Source organism: Balaenoptera ricei, chromosome 15 (genome assembly GCF_028023285.1).
Source record: "Balaenoptera ricei isolate mBalRic1 chromosome 15, mBalRic1.hap2, whole genome shotgun sequence".
NCBI classification, from domain to species: domain Eukaryota; kingdom Metazoa; phylum Chordata; class Mammalia; order Artiodactyla; family Balaenopteridae; genus Balaenoptera; species Balaenoptera ricei.
Window position 1 is genome coordinate 29,061,481 of NC_082653.1, and position 15,363 is coordinate 29,076,843.

The 15,363-nt window shown below is 43.3% G+C and overlaps 1 protein-coding gene across 1 annotated transcript in view; it reads right to left on the reverse strand.

The window, feature by feature from the left end:
* Positions 1-15,363, reverse strand: part of LOC132348717 (signal-regulatory protein beta-1-like) — a 35,374-nt gene that overhangs the window by 8,085 nt on the left and 11,926 nt on the right. Inside the window, exons 2-4 of the mRNA XM_059896542.1 lie at positions 8,378-8,731; positions 2,296-2,616; positions 1,381-1,710 (exon numbers count right to left, since the gene is read on the reverse strand). Coding sequence (XP_059752525.1) covers positions 1,381-1,710; positions 2,296-2,616; positions 8,378-8,731 — 1,005 coding nt within the window. The remainder of the gene's footprint in view (positions 1-1,380; positions 1,711-2,295; positions 2,617-8,377; positions 8,732-15,363) is intronic.

Here is a 15,363-nt window from a genome sequence, read left to right on the forward strand (position 1 = left end):
AAAAAATAGTTTCTCAAGGCCCAGATGGAGTCATGGAAAATTTTTGCCAAGAACTTACAGATGAATTAAAAACAATTTTGGTGCACAAAAACAACAATAAAATATATTTTGGAAAATTTGAATTTATACTCCATTATCAATGATATTAGGGAATTAGTATTGATTATATATTAAGTGTGCACTGGTATTAGTTTTGTAGAAAATCAAGGTCCTTAACCGTATGACCACACAATTGTGGACTCCACTGACAACTGGTTGTGCACACAAGAGTAAGTTAAAGTGAACACAATTATGCAACTTCTCTATATCTCTTGTTTAAGGGAAGTTGTTTGTTCTCCTCTTCCTCTCTTTATTCTTCCAGCAGGCAGGGACATGGCCACTCAGTGACCCAGCATTGACCCAGAAGATGAGGACACCACCATGGGCATGTTGGAAGGAACGTGGGACTTTGAAAGGTTTTCTGGAGGAAAGACTTCTGGATGTGACTCGACCCTCTCTTGATGTTACATGATAGCCTATAAGACATGTTTTATTCATAGAAAGGGGGACTGTCCTTGGGACAATGCCCAGCTGAGGGGGAACCTGTCTTTAATTAGCACATATCTGTTATACAGGCTGGTGGGTCCTGTCCTCAGGGACTCAGATTCACCTTTATTAGTTTAGCCCAATCATCTGAACTAAAGGCAACAAATCTTCAACAACATCGCCCGTCCCTCACTTCTCCCTGAGTCTCTTCTGTAAACTCCAAACCCTCTGCGTTGTTGAAGCAGGAAAGCAGATCACAGCTGAACTGAGATCTGCATTTAGAAAATGTGCAGTGAGCGACTGTGATCATTGCTGGTCCATTGTCACACATCAGGGGACAAAGGAGCCCTGTGCAGTGACCACTCATGGTCACCTGGGTGCCAGGTTCAGACTCAAACTTCATGTCCTCAGGGCTACCCTTCCAAAATTTCACAGAGTATTAGGTGCAGATGTCTACTGGGGTGATGTTACTGATATGGATGGAAAAGTCTAGGCTGGAGAGAGACTAAGCAGAGGTTAGAAAGAACAAGGAGGAGGGAGGTGGGTGGGTGGACAGGGAATGAGGAACATAATTACTGTTAGTTGAAGAAAGTGAGAGGCAGGACTCTATGAACAGGAAGATCTCCCTCCTTCCTACTTTCTTTCATGGATATTTCTGTCAAAAGATCTATAAAGAATATGCCAAACTCTTACCAGTGGTCACTCTTGGGGGTGTGGGATTTGGGGGAGGGAACTTATTTTAAAATTCTATTTTACACCTATTGACTTCTAGATTGTTCTATAATAAACATGAATTACTACCTTTAATATTAAAAAAAAGGTAAAGAACTGGGTCAGTTGGAGTGGAGGCCTCACCCAGACGTTCGTCTGCATCCTGGTTCTTCTGGGGAGCAGAGGCCTCCAGCGTATGGTTTTTGGTGACCGCCGGCTGTCCGTCATGCTCCACCTGGCAGGTGAGCAGCACAGCCTCCCTGTGGGCAGATGAGTTCACCAGGAGCCAGCTCGTCCGGTTAAAGGTCCCGTCCTTGTTCTCTAGGAGGGTCGAGGCCATGTCTATTCGGGACACATTTCCATTCTCCAACCAGGTCAGCTGTAGGCGCTGGGGGTAGAACTTGCTCACCTGGCAGGTGACATTCACCTGGTTCCTCGCCATGGGGTGTTGGGTAATCGTCAAGGTAGGCGGAACTGAAACAGCATAGGCAGAAGCTCTGACCTTATGGAACGAGCAGGTCACAGGAGAGGGGCTGGATAACAGCTTCCAGCACAGCAAGGGAGTCACCAGAGGACAGAGTCAGGCATGCAGCAGGTGCTCAAACACCGAGGGTCTCTTTGCATATAAATGAAAGCATAAGCACACTGCAGGGCACACAGTAGGTGCTCAAGGACTGGGCTCCTATTAGGTTAATAATGTGTGCCATCTACAAGCACAGCCCCTGGCATGCAGTTGGAATATAATAACTGCAGCAAAATATATGAAATCCCCAAGCACATAGGGGCCTGGCTTATAGTAGGAGCTCAGTAGTTGGAGAAACAATTGATAAAGTAAAGGAAACTACTTAGCACAGTGCTTGGCACATGATGGGTGTCCACCTGGCAGCTGCCATTAAAACAGTAGTGAGTGACCAGCTCCTCTAGGAGCCTGGTGATGGGGCAGGACTGTCAGGAAGTAGATTCCAGGCAATTTGAGGCCTGGAGCAAAAAGCAGGGAGGAGGAACAGGCTGGGGCCTTGAGGGTAGGTGCAGGCTTAGGCTGGCGTGAGGGGCATCTACCTCGGATGGTCTCAAACAAGTTGGCTGTCCCACGAAGAGGAGGGTCTCCCTGCAGGGTGATGTGGGTCACCTCGCAGATGAGCTGGGAGCGAACATCCCCCGGGGCCAGCACCACCTTGGTTGTGCTGGAGATGCTGTAGGAAGCGCTGTTTTCCTCTGGTTCCACGTTGGTCTGGGAGGCTGAGAGCTCATTGCCATTTTTGAACCATTTCAGGGAGATGTTTCTGGGGGAGAACCCATGGGATTCGCAGGTGAAGCTCACTGTCTGCTCAGGTGTGACCCTCACTGCGGGGCCTGATACCACAGGAGGAGAGGGTTTGGCTACAAAAAGAACATTTATAAATGATGGACATGATTGTAATTATCATCCCTAATGATAAAAATGTGACACCGTTAAGAACCACCACACATATTATTTTTTAAATTCTTCAAATAGTTCTGGGAGGGCAGTGTCATCATGCTCATCTGACAGAGGAGACGCACAGGTTCCCAGAGGTGACTCTGAGTCAGGGGCAGGGCTGACATCGAATTCCAGGCCTGAGTTCAAAGTCCACCTTCTTACATCAGCCAGGTGATTTCCCACCAGTTTGGGCAAAGGAACAAAAGTACTGATTGGTCTTACTCTCCTATTAACTGTTCCTAGCTGGACTCCCCCTGGAACACTTAGGTAAGTTCGGAGAAGTGTTTACAGAAGTAAATGCAGGGGAAGCAGGGTCATAGCGGGACCACATGAAAGCTGAACCAGGCTGGCCATCCAACGAGAGGTGTGGCCCTGGCACCTCCCAGCTCCTCGTCTGTGAAAGTGGAGAGCAGGCATTATCCTTCCCGGGCTGCAGTGAGGGTTAAGTCAGGCAGTGGGAGCATTTTTGCTATGAGTAAAACACAAGATGCTTCACAAAATTAAACAAACACAGATCTCTCTTTAACCCAGACTGTATTTATATCCAGAGCTGTCCCTTCAGGTGTTTATGAATTTACTTCATAATTTTCATTCTTTCCATGAATATTCCAGTAGGACTAATGTATCAATCCCTGAATTTCAAAGGAAAGGGGCAAATGGATGTTTTTCTGAGTCTGGGTTCTTCTCTTGGTTCAGATTTGGGTTGAGAAGAAAGATCACTGAGTGCTGAGCAACCAGTGGTGGTTAATTTCTTAATTATTATTAAATCTGTAGAGACACAGACACCGGCCTATAAAGCACCCAGAAGCACACAAATCGGTAAATCAAATGTGAGGGTGGTTTCTCTCTTTAGAAAGTTCCTGTAGGGTGTTTCCCAATTGTTCACTGTTACTCAACACCTCCTGTAAAACTCGGCAGACAGCAAACATTACAAATATTTGTGCTTGTAAATACTTAACTTGCTTCTTAAAACTCATCAAACGTTTGAGGACATAGCAAGGAGTTACCTTACTATGTCAAGTTGTATAAACACCAGCATCCTGGACACCCCTAAAGGGACAAGATACTCTGATCAGTTACCACTTGTCCAGAATTTCCTCAGAGCCTAAAGATGGCCTGATCTCTCCATCACCCTCAGCACTTTAATCCCCTCACCAGCCCTGTGAGGGAGGCCCAAGAGTGACTCCATATATGGGATGAGGCTCAGGGAGGACGAAGCTGGTCAAGGGCACCCAGCAAGTAAAGGTCAGAGCTCATCTCACTGCATGCAGGACAGATTGATTTTAGTGTCACTGTTCTTTATCCTTGATCCTCAGTGTCTGTTTCTGGACAAAGTAGATACAAGCACCACCTGGTAAGATGAGCGAGGATATATGTAAAACACAGAGCCTGACATACAGTTGGTCCTTAATCAATAACACCCCTAATTTTAAAAAAATGAATAACACCCATGATTGTTATCATAAGATCTGGCCATTCTAGTTCTAAAACTACCCATTTATTTTTTAGGCAGTAAGAAGGCAAAGCAAAAGCACAACAGAAACACCAAGAAGAGTCTCAAATCATGCTCCATGCAGCTGTCATGCAAAAAGCCACATGAAAAAACTAGTAGAAACACCAAATTGTAAATCTGTTCCCATTTTTAAAAATAATTCCCTCAAGAAACAAGTTTGGGGAATTGGCTTTCAAAACACACAAGAGATCACAGGCATTTTCCGCAGATCAGCTCTTTACAGAAGCTGGAAGCATTTTGAAAGGAGGAAGAACAGATTTTGTCAGTGTCACTGTGGTGTGTTGAGGCAGGAGGTCTCCAGGCTGAGCAGGGAGCATTTGCAGGCATTCCAGAGCCTGTTTACACACACACGTGTGTAAAGATGGGAAGGTTTCCCCAGCGATGAAGGTCGGGTCTGAACAGGGTGGTCTGAGTCGGGAGGACGCCCCTCTCAGCCCAGGTGAGCTCTGTTGGAGGTGGGGTGTGTGCCTGCCAATCGACCCCGAATGACTTTCTTGGGAGTCCTAAGAGCTGTCACCATCACGGGCTATTCTGAAGCACTCACACCCAGGAGAGCTGTTCTTACAACCCAGGCACCACGGGGGACCCACCTCTGTCCTGGAAAAACCACAGCCTTCCCTCTGACCTCAGAGAACACGTGACTCAGGGCTCCTCTGTCCTAGCTGGGCACCAGCATCCTCTGCAGCAGTGAAAACACTCAGCTGCCCAGGCCCACGTCTGACCAATTAAATCAGAATTTCTAGGGTGGAACCAGGGTCTGGGGATCTTTTTACCATCTCCCAGGTGATTCTAATAAGCAGCCAAGGTCAAAAGGAACACAGCTCCACCCCAACCCCAGTTGTACTTAGTCCCGTATAGAAAGCGACCCCATCCGACGTCCTCTGTCTCCAGCACATCAGAGCTCACGTTGGTGGAACACGTACCATATGCCAGGATCTGCTCTAAGCTCTTGACATGCGTCCCTCATTCAGTTCCTGCAGCAGCTCTGTAAGGGCAGTTCTGTCACTGATGGACGAGGACCCCGAGCCCCAATGTGGGGAGGGACTCGTCAGAGGTCCCAGAGCCGGGACGGGGCAGAGCTGGGATGGAGGCCCAGACAGGGGTGCTCTGCCCGTGCTCTCAACCGCTGTGCACTGAGCTCAGTGATACCCAGCCCACCCCATCCAGGACTTCCTAGATCCCATTGAGTCATCACAGACCCCTGAAAGGCAGCGTGATTACCACCATTTTACAGATTGGGAAACTGAGGACTAGACGGAACTGAGACTTGCCAAGATCACACAGTCTGGAAGGCCAGCACCATCGCTCCCTGAGGGGCTGTCCTGTCACCAGGTCATTGTACGCTCAGGACATCCTGCAAAGGCTGTGTGATTATCCTCTTTCTACACATGAGGAAATGGGACCCAGCACAGGGAACTGGGTCACAGCCTTGAAATAACACCTCGATTTGGGGGGCCCCTACCCTGTGCTGGTGATTTAGACAGAGCACCTCAAATCCTTCCAACTCTCCTGAAAGGAGAACATGATGATCACCATTTTACAGATGAGAAAACTGAGGCTGAGAGAAATGAAGGGACTGTCTCCTCACCCACCCACCGTGTCCCAGAAGTATTTCCTGTCGCCTCCAAGCTTTCATGTCCGTCAGCAGAGCAAGCGTCCCACCTTCACAAGCCCCCACACTGACCACCACCCTCCCCTTTTCCCTCTGAGATCCTTGACTTCAAGCAACTACAGGGAGGAGTGGCCTCTGAGTGCCCAGGCCTGGGGACCCTGTAGCTACAAGGGAAGACGTGGGCTCCTGACCCCTGAGTCTAGAATATGAACTCTTGCTCATGCAGGGGCCCCAGCACCCGCTAGGGAACACCTCCCCCTCCTCCTCCTCAGTCTGCAGAGCCAGGAATGGGCGTGCATGGTGCTGATTGGATTGCACTGGTCCCTCTTTGCTCTGTCCATTCTACCCTTCCCAGAGCTGCTCCCACATGAGGCCTAGTGAAGGAGCAAGATCGCAACAACAGAGAGAAAATCTCCTGATGCTTTTAAGTGTGCTGAGCCCTGCATTTTAGGAACATTCAGCACATCATGAGACACTGTAGTATCTGCCTGATCTGTGGTAAAGCTAGACTTGCCTCCCATGCAGGACTTTTTAAAATGCTTATTGCTAAAGAACAGAACAATACAAGGTTTTAAGAGGACAGGCCTGGAGTTTTCTCCACACTTTGACAAGCACAGTGGTGTGTGCAGAGAGCAGGGCCGTGAGTCTAAGTACTTGGGTTCAATCTCGGCTCCCCTACCTGCTCACAAATCAGGTCCTCTCTCTGAGCCTCAGCGTCCTCATATGTGAAAGGGACAACAGACGGCCCTACCCTCAGAGCACTGGTTATAAGGAGTAAGTGCCATGAGGAGGATTCAGCATCTGACAGGCTGCTGCTCCCCTCCCCCTCCCTCCCTCCTTTCTCATCCAGGGAATCCTCTGGGCAGGCGGCCTGGGGAAGAGGATGAGCAGCCTCCTGGGAGGCAGCAGATCTGAGCGGCAGTGGAACCACTTATTAGCTGTGATTGGCTGAGCAAGGAACCGACAATCTGGGAAGTTTAGTAATATCAGCAAAATCAGGATAAAGCCAACTTCCCTGCTAATGCCTGGAGCTCTGGGAAGATTCATTTGCTACCATGACTAGGAGGGAAATTTGGCAATATAATCACACAAATTAAAATACACATACTCTCTGATCTAGCAATGCTATTTCCAGTGGGTATTTCCCCTTTGAGGAGAGTGACACATGGAAAGGTTATCCACTGCTATGCTGTTTCAATAGCCCGAGGTTAGGAACACCTTAGTATCCTTCAACAGGAGACTGTAAAATGAAAACGATTGTCTCCATACCCTGAATGTTAAGTAGCTATTGAAACAATGGGCAGCTCTAGGTGCTGATATGGAATGAGGGATTTGGGATCATGTGGCTGAAAGTAGGGAGAAGTTGCCAGTCGCCTCAGGACTTAGGGCCTGAATGCGAGGAGCCTTCTGAACCTATGGGAAAGCAATGAAAACATCATGTTCAATGGTTAATTCAAGGAGCTTTCATTCTTCAACTTCCATGTACCAGGCTTTTCCATGAAACCAGTTCCAATGCTGGTACAGGAAAGAGCCTGGCCCGGAATCAGATTGGGTTCTGGAAGGATCCCCTCACTCACTGACCATGGGACTGTGGTCTGGGTTCCAGTCACCTCTTGGCCTCAGGCCGCCATCTGTACATGGAGGGTTGGGCAGACAGTGTCAAAAAGTCCCTCCTGTGTCACAGTCCAGGATTCAGGAGTTAGAAAGTGGATCCAGGGTCTTTGTCAGAAAACACTTAATGAGTGCCTTTGCTGCCTCAATGGGGCAACCCCTAAGTCACCCACATGGGGAACCTCTTCCCTGGGGAGGGACATTCTGAGATGACCCAGCTCTGCTGGGAACCTTCAGTGACTGTGTGAGTTGGTCCCTGAATCACAGGAGGGTTTTCCCAACAGACCCCCAGGAAACACCCAACCTCTGGGCATCTCCTCTAGCCCGGGCCATCAGAGTAAACACTGAACCTATGCCTCTAGGAATTTCTTCTCAGTGTGATGTTTCTGAAGAGGAAATAAAGAAACCCTGCCCTGGAGAGACTTCTCTTTGGAAGGGGAAAGAACATAAGTTTCATGGGAGAAGAGCCCTTGTCTGCTTTGTTCACTGCTGCTTCCACAACATCTGGAGCAGGGCCTGGCACACAGTAGGTGCTCAATAGGTGCTGAATAAAGAGAAGACTCAGCCACATGGAGGGGAGCACTCTCTGGAGGCAGGAGGCGATACCTGGGCTGTGACGGGGCAAGTCACTCAGACTTTCAGTTCCCTCATCCCTGGAACCAAAGGGCCAGACGGGGGGGAAAAGGCAAGGGCTGTGGAGCCAGGCAGACTGGGGTTCCAGACTTTCCCAGCTTTACCAGTTGCGGGGCCTTTGGCAAGTAGCACGACCTCTGCAGGCCTCAGTTTCCCTGATCTGCAGAAGGGAGTGAAATCAGATCATGATATAAGCACCCACTGCTGCACTTGATTCTTTTTTTTTCTTTCTTTCTTCTCAAAGGGTGGAGGGCATTCTTGTTGACTTGCTGTCACAGACCAGGGGGACAAAGGAGACCCAGGCCATACTCACCACTCACAGCGAGATGAGTGCCTGGTCCAGACTTAACCTCCACGTCAGGGTTTGCTCTCTGGAACTTCACACAGTAGTACATACCGGTGTCTGCTGGGGTGATGTTACGGATGCGGATGGAGAAGTCCGTGTTGTTTCTCCTTGTAGTATCTGAAACATTTGTTACTCGAGGGAAGGCGCCTCCTTTGCGACTGTAGATTAACTCTCGGCCTGGCCCTGTGCCCCTGAACCAATTGACGGGCCCCACGGGGAGCAGGGAGGTCACGTTGCAGTGCAGAGTGGCCGTCTCTCCTGCTGCAACTGAAACTGACCGCTCAGGCTGAATCACCTGCAGCTCGTTCTCACCTGCCACTCCTGGAGGGAAACACAATCCAGTTATTTATTCATCCTTAGGTGATCCAGTAGGTTTTCTCAATTATTTATCAGCAATAGTTTTCATTAACTTAGTGCACCATGAGCCAGCCTTGAACTCAGCCCATTGTGTGTATATTGCATGCAACCTGCACAATGAGCCTATAACGTGAGACCCTAATACAAGAGAGGAATTGAGGCACAGAGAGGTTAAATGATGTGGCAGAGAATGGGTTTGAGTACTTGAGCCCTCTTTGGAAGTGTCATACTTCACCAAATATTTCTGGCTTTTTACTTTGTGGCCTCCTGGAGAGCTGCACTTCTGGCCTTTGCATTAGGTGGGACCACATGACTTCTTTAGACCACTGAGTTGTGAGGAAAAGTGATGGATATATTTCGTAGGTTATTCATTTAACTGCAAGAGCCTTTATGGACCAACTTCCGTCTTCCACAGAGATCCTCATTCTCATGATGAGGTCGGCTCCAACAACCTGGATACTTGAGTGGCAGTGATGTGCAGAGCTCCCAACACAATGAACATTTAGTTTAAGAAGAAAGTAGAATATTGTTTCAAGTCCCTAGCATTTTTTTCCAATGACATAGTCATGTTTTGTTAGTTACCTAAGGCTGCTGTAATAAATTATCTAAAATTTAGTGTCTTGAAGTGACAGCTTTATTATAATTCTGGATGTCAAAGGACCAGAAATGGTATTACTGGACTAAAATCAAGGAGTTAGTTGGGCTACATTTCTTCTGGAGGCTCTGATCATTGTCTCTCCAAATTTTTGAGACTGTCTATGCTCCTTTTCTCATGGTTTCCATCTTCTTATGACTCTAATGTTGCTTCCATTGTCACTTGTACTTCTCTTACTTTGGCTTTCCTGCCTCCTTCTTATAAGATTATATTGGGCTCCCACTGATAATCTAGGATATTCTCCCCATAGCAAGAGTCTTAATCACTTTTACAAAATCTCTTTTTCCAAGTAAAGTAAAATATTCACAGATGAGTATAGGACATAGATCTCTTTGGGGGGCTAGTTTCTGTTTTTTTTTTACTTGATTTATAACTTTTTTGTACTGAAGTATTGTTGATTTACAATGTTTTGGTAATTTCTGCTGTACAAAAATTGACTCATTTATACATATATATATTCTTGTATATACATATATACATTCTTTTTTTAATATGTTCTTTTCCATTATGGCTTATCATAGCATACTGAATATCGTTCTCTGTGCTATATAGTAGGACCTTGTTGTTTATCCATTCCATATATAATAGATTACATTACCCTTACCCTCTCCGCCTTGGCAACCACAAGTTTGTTCTCTATGTTCGTGAGTCTGTTTCTGTTTTGTGGATAGGTTAATTTGCCTCATTTTTTTGGTGGGAGGGCATGTGGCGTAGCTTGTGGGATCCTAGTAACCTGACCAGGGATCGAACCCAGGCCCCCTGCAGTGGAAGTGTGGAGTCCTAACCACTGGACCACCAGAGAATTCCCTGTGTCATCTTTTAGATTCCACATGTAAATATCATATGGTGTTTCTTTTTTCTCTTTCTGACTTACTTCACTTAGTATGATAATCTCTAGTTGTGTTCATGTTGCTGCAAATGACATTATTTCATTCTTTTTTATGGCTGAGTAGTATTCCATTGTATATAGGTACCACATCTTCTTCATCCATTCATCTGTCGATGGACTTTTAGGTTGTTCCCATGTCTTAGTTATTGTGAATACTGCTGCTATGAACATAGGGGTGCATGTATCTTTTTGGATAAGAGTTTTGTCAGGATATACGCCCATGAGTGGGATTGCTGGATCATATGGTAATTCTATTTTTATATTTTTATTTTTCTGAGGAGCCTCCTTATTGTTTTCCATACTTACATTCCTGCTAACAGTATAGGAGAGTTCTCTTTTCTCCACATCCTCTCCAGCATTTGTTATTTGTAGAGATTTTAAGGGTGACCGTTCTGACTGATGTGAGGTGGTACCTAATTTTAGTTTTGATTTGCATTTCTCTAATAATTAGTAAGCATCTTTTCATGTGCCTATTGGCCATTTGTATTTATTCTTTGGAGAAATGTTGTTGAGTTGCATGAGCTGTTTGTATATTTTGGAAAGCAAGCCCTTGTTGGTCAAATCCTTTGTGAATATTTTTTCCCATTCAGTAGGTTGTCTTTTTGTTTTGTTTATGGTTTCTTTTGCTATGCCAAAGCTTGTAAGTTTGATTAGGTCCCATTGTTTGTTTTTATTTCTATTGCCTTGGGAGACTGACCTAAGAAACGTTTTGTACAATTTATGTCAAAAAATGTTTTGCCTATGATCTCTTCTAGGAGTTTTATGGTGTCATGACTTATGTTTAAGTCTTTAAGACATTTTGAGTTTATTTTTTTGTATGGTGAAAGGGTATGTTCTAATTTCATTGATTTACGTGCAGCTGTCCAACTTTCCCAACACCACTTGCTGAAGAGACTATCTTTTTCCCATTATATATTCTTGCTTCCTTTGTCAAAGATTAATTGACTGTAAGTGTGTGGGTTTATTTCTGGGCTCTCTATTCTGTTCCATTGATCCATATGTTTGTTTTTGTGCCAATACCATGTTGTTTTGAGTACTGTAACTTTGTAGTATTGTCTGACGTCTGGGAGGGTTATGCTTCCTGCTTTGTTCTTTTTCTTCAGGATTGCTTTGGCAATTCTGAGTCTTTTGTGGTTCCATATAAATTTTAGTAGTATTTGTTCTAGTTCTGGGAAAAATGTCATGGGTAATTTGATAGAGAGTGAATTAAATCTGTAGATTGCTTTGGGTAGTATGGCCATTTTAACAATATTAATTCTTCCAATCCAAGAGCATGGGATATCTTTCCTTTTCTTTGAATAATCTTCCATTTCCTTTATTAATATTTTATAGTTCTCAGTGTATAAGTCTTTCACCTCCTTAGTCAGGATTATTCCTAAGTATTTTATGTTTGGGGGTGTGAGTTTTAAAGGCATTGTTTGTTTTACATTCCCTTTCTGATATTACATTGTGAGTGTAAAGAAATGCAACCAATTTCTCTGTATTAATCTTGTATCTTGCTACCTTGTGGCATTTGTTGATCAGTTCTAGTAGTTTTACTGTGGAGTCTTTAGGATTTTCTATATATAGTATCATGTCATCTGCATATAATGACAATTTTACCTCTTCCCTTCCAATTTAGATACCTTTTATTTCTTTTTCTTGTCTGATTTCTGTAGCTGGGACTTCCAATACTATGTTGAATAGAAGAGGTGAGAGTGGACATCCTTGTCTTTTTCCAGATTTTAGTGGAAAGTCTTTCAGATTTTCACCATTGAGTATTATTTTAGCTGCGGGTTTGTCATAAATAGTTTTGTTCCCTGTATACCCACGTTAGCAAGAGTTTTTATCATGAATTGATGTTGAATTTTGTGAAACGTTTTTTCTGCATCTATTGAGATGATCATGTGGTATTGTTTCTGGGGTGTATCATATTGATTTATTTCTGTATGTCGAAACACCCTTGTAAACTTGAGATGAATCCAACTTGTCCGTGGTGTATGATCTTGTTTGTTTGTTGTTGGATTTGGTTTGCTAATGTTTTGTTGAGAATTTTTGCATCTATATGCATCAAAGATATTGGTTTGTAATTTTCTTTTTTGGTGGTGTCTTTGTGTGGTTGTGATATCAGGGTAATGGTGGCTTCATAGAATGTCTTTGGGAGTGTTCCCTCCTCTTCAACTTTTTGGAAGAGTTTGAGAAGGATCAGTATAAGTTCTTCTATGTATGTTTGGTAGAGTTCACCTGTGAAGCCATCTGGTCCTGGACTTTTTTTTGTATGACGTTTTTAATTACAGATTCTACTTCACCTGTCATGATCAGTCTGTTCAAATTATCTGTTTCTTCTTTTTTTTTTTTTTTTTTTAATTTTTTTTTAATTAATTAATTAATTTATTTATTTATGGCTGTGTTAGGTCTTCGCTTCTGTGCCAGGGCTTTCTCTAGTTGCGGCGAGCGGGGGCCACTCTTCATCGCGGTGCGCGGGCCTCTCACTATCGCAGCCTCTCTTGTTGCGGAGCACAGGCTACAGACGCGCAGGCTCAGTAACCGTGGTTCACGGGCCCAGTTGCTCCGCGGCATGTGGGATCTTCCCAGACCAGGGCTCGAACCCGTGTCCCCTGCATTGGCAGGCGGATTCTCAACCACTGCACCACCAGGGAAGCCCATCTGTTTCTTCTTGATTCAGTATTGGTGGGCTGTATGTTTCTAGAAACTTGTCCATGTCTTCTATGTTGCCGAATGTGTTGGCATGTAATTGTTCATAGTATTCCTTTATGTTTTTTTGTATTTCTGCAGTATCAGATGTAATGTCGTCTTTTTCATTTCTTGTTTTGTTTATTCAGGATCTCTCTCTTTTCTTCTTGGTGAGCCTGGCCAAAGGTTTGTCAATCTTGTTACCCTTTCAAAGAACCAATTCTTGTTTTTTTTTGATTTTTTCTACTGTTTTTTTAATCTCTATTTTATTTCCTCTCTGATATTTATTATTTCCTCCCTTCTGCTGGCTTTACATTTTGTTTGTTCTTTTTTTCTAATTCTTTTAAGTGGTAGGCTATGTTGTTTATTTGAGAATTTTCTTGTTTTTTTGATGAAGGCTATGAACTGTAATGCTATAAACTTCCCTCTAAGGACTGCATTTGTTGCATCCCATAGATTTTGTATTATTGTGTTTTCATTGTCGTTTGTCTCAAGGTATTTTTTTTAATTTCCTCTTTGATTTCATCATCGACTCATTGGTTTTTTAGTAACATGGTAATTGGTCTCCATGTCATCTTTTTTCTCATTTCTTTTTCTGTGGTTGATTTTTAGTTGAATGCTGTTGTGTTCAGAAAAGATGTTTGAGATAATTTCTATACTCTTAAATTCCTTGAGGTCTGTTTTGTGCCCCAATATGTGATCATTCCTAAAGAATGTTTCATGTGCACTTGAAAAGAATGTGTAGTCTGTTGGGTTTTTTTTAGTGTAAAGTCCTGAAAATATCAATGAAGTCTAACTGTTCTATTGTATCATTTAGGACATTCTGTCTAGAAGATCTGTCCATTGATGTGAGTGGAGTGTTAAAGTCTAAGTATTGTATTCCTGTCAATTTCTCCCTTTATTCCTGTTAGTATTTGTTTTATGTATTTGGCTGCTCCTATATTAGGTGCATATATGTTGACTAGTGTAAAATCCTCTTCTTATGTTGAGCCTTTTATCATTATATAGTGTCCTTCTTTATCTTTAGGGTCTTTGTTTTAAAGTCTATTTTGTCTGATATGAGTATTGTGACCCCCACTTTCTTCTCATTTCTGTTTGCATGAAATATCTTTTTCCATCCCCTTACTTTCAATCTATGTGTGTCCTCTGTCCTAAACTGGGTCTCCTGTAGGCAGCATATTGTAGGCTCTTGTTTTTTTATCCAATCTGCCACTCTGTACCTTTTTGATTGGAGCTTTCATTCCATTGATATTTAACGTAATTATTGATAGCTATGTATTTATTGCCATTTTAAGCCTGTTTTCCCATTGATTTTGTATTTCTTCTTTGTCTCTTTCATTTTCTTTTTGTGGTTTGAAGATTTTCTTTTGTATTATACTTATTTATCTTCTTTGTGGTTTTTGTGAGTCTATTGTATGTTTTTTGATTTGTGGTTACCCTTTTTTTCAAGTATATTAACCCCATCTATATCTACTTGCCTTAGACTGGTAGTCATAGAGGCTCAAACACATTCTAGGAAATGAAAACAAATGTACATTTTCTTACTCTCCTCTTCCACATTCTATCAGTATGATTCTGATGTCCTCTTTTACATATTCATGTTCATCCTTTTGCTGTTCATGGTGGTTATCATCACTTTCACAGAATATTTTTGATTTTTAACATCTGCATACTAGCTTATTTAAGTGATTTGCTTTCCAACTGTGATTTTCTCTTTCCTATATATTCTTACTTCTTTTCTAGAGAAGACCTTTCAATATTTCCTTTAGAATAGGTTTAGTATTGCTGTTTTCTTTTAGCTTTGCTTGTCTGAGAAATTCTTTATCTCTCCTCCTATTCTAAATGATAATCTTGCTGGGTAGACTATTCTAGGTTGCAGATTTTTCCTTTTCAGGGCTTTGAATATATCTTGCCACTTCCTTCTGGCTTTCCAAGTTTCTGTAAAGAAATCTGCTGATGGCCTTATAGGGGTTCCCTTGTAATTAACTCTTTCTTTTTCTCTTTCTGCCTTTAGAATCCCCTCTTTATCAATTTTGCCATTTTTTACTAGAATACGTCTTAGTGTAGGTCTCTTTGGGCTTACCTTGTTTGGGACCCTCTGTGCTTCCTGTACCTGGATATCTGTTTCCTTCTTTAGGTGCGGGAAGTCTTCAGCCATAATTTCTTCAAATACATTTTTGATCCCCTTTTCTCTTTCTTTCCTTTCTGGAATTCCTATTATGTGTAGATTGGTAAGCTTTATATTATCCCATAGGTCTCTTATATTGCTTTCATTTTTTTTTTTTCGTTTGGCTTTCTGTCTGCTGTCTTGATTGGGTGATTTCCATCATTCTATCTTCCAGATTACTTATTTGTTCTTCTGCATTATTCATTCTGCTC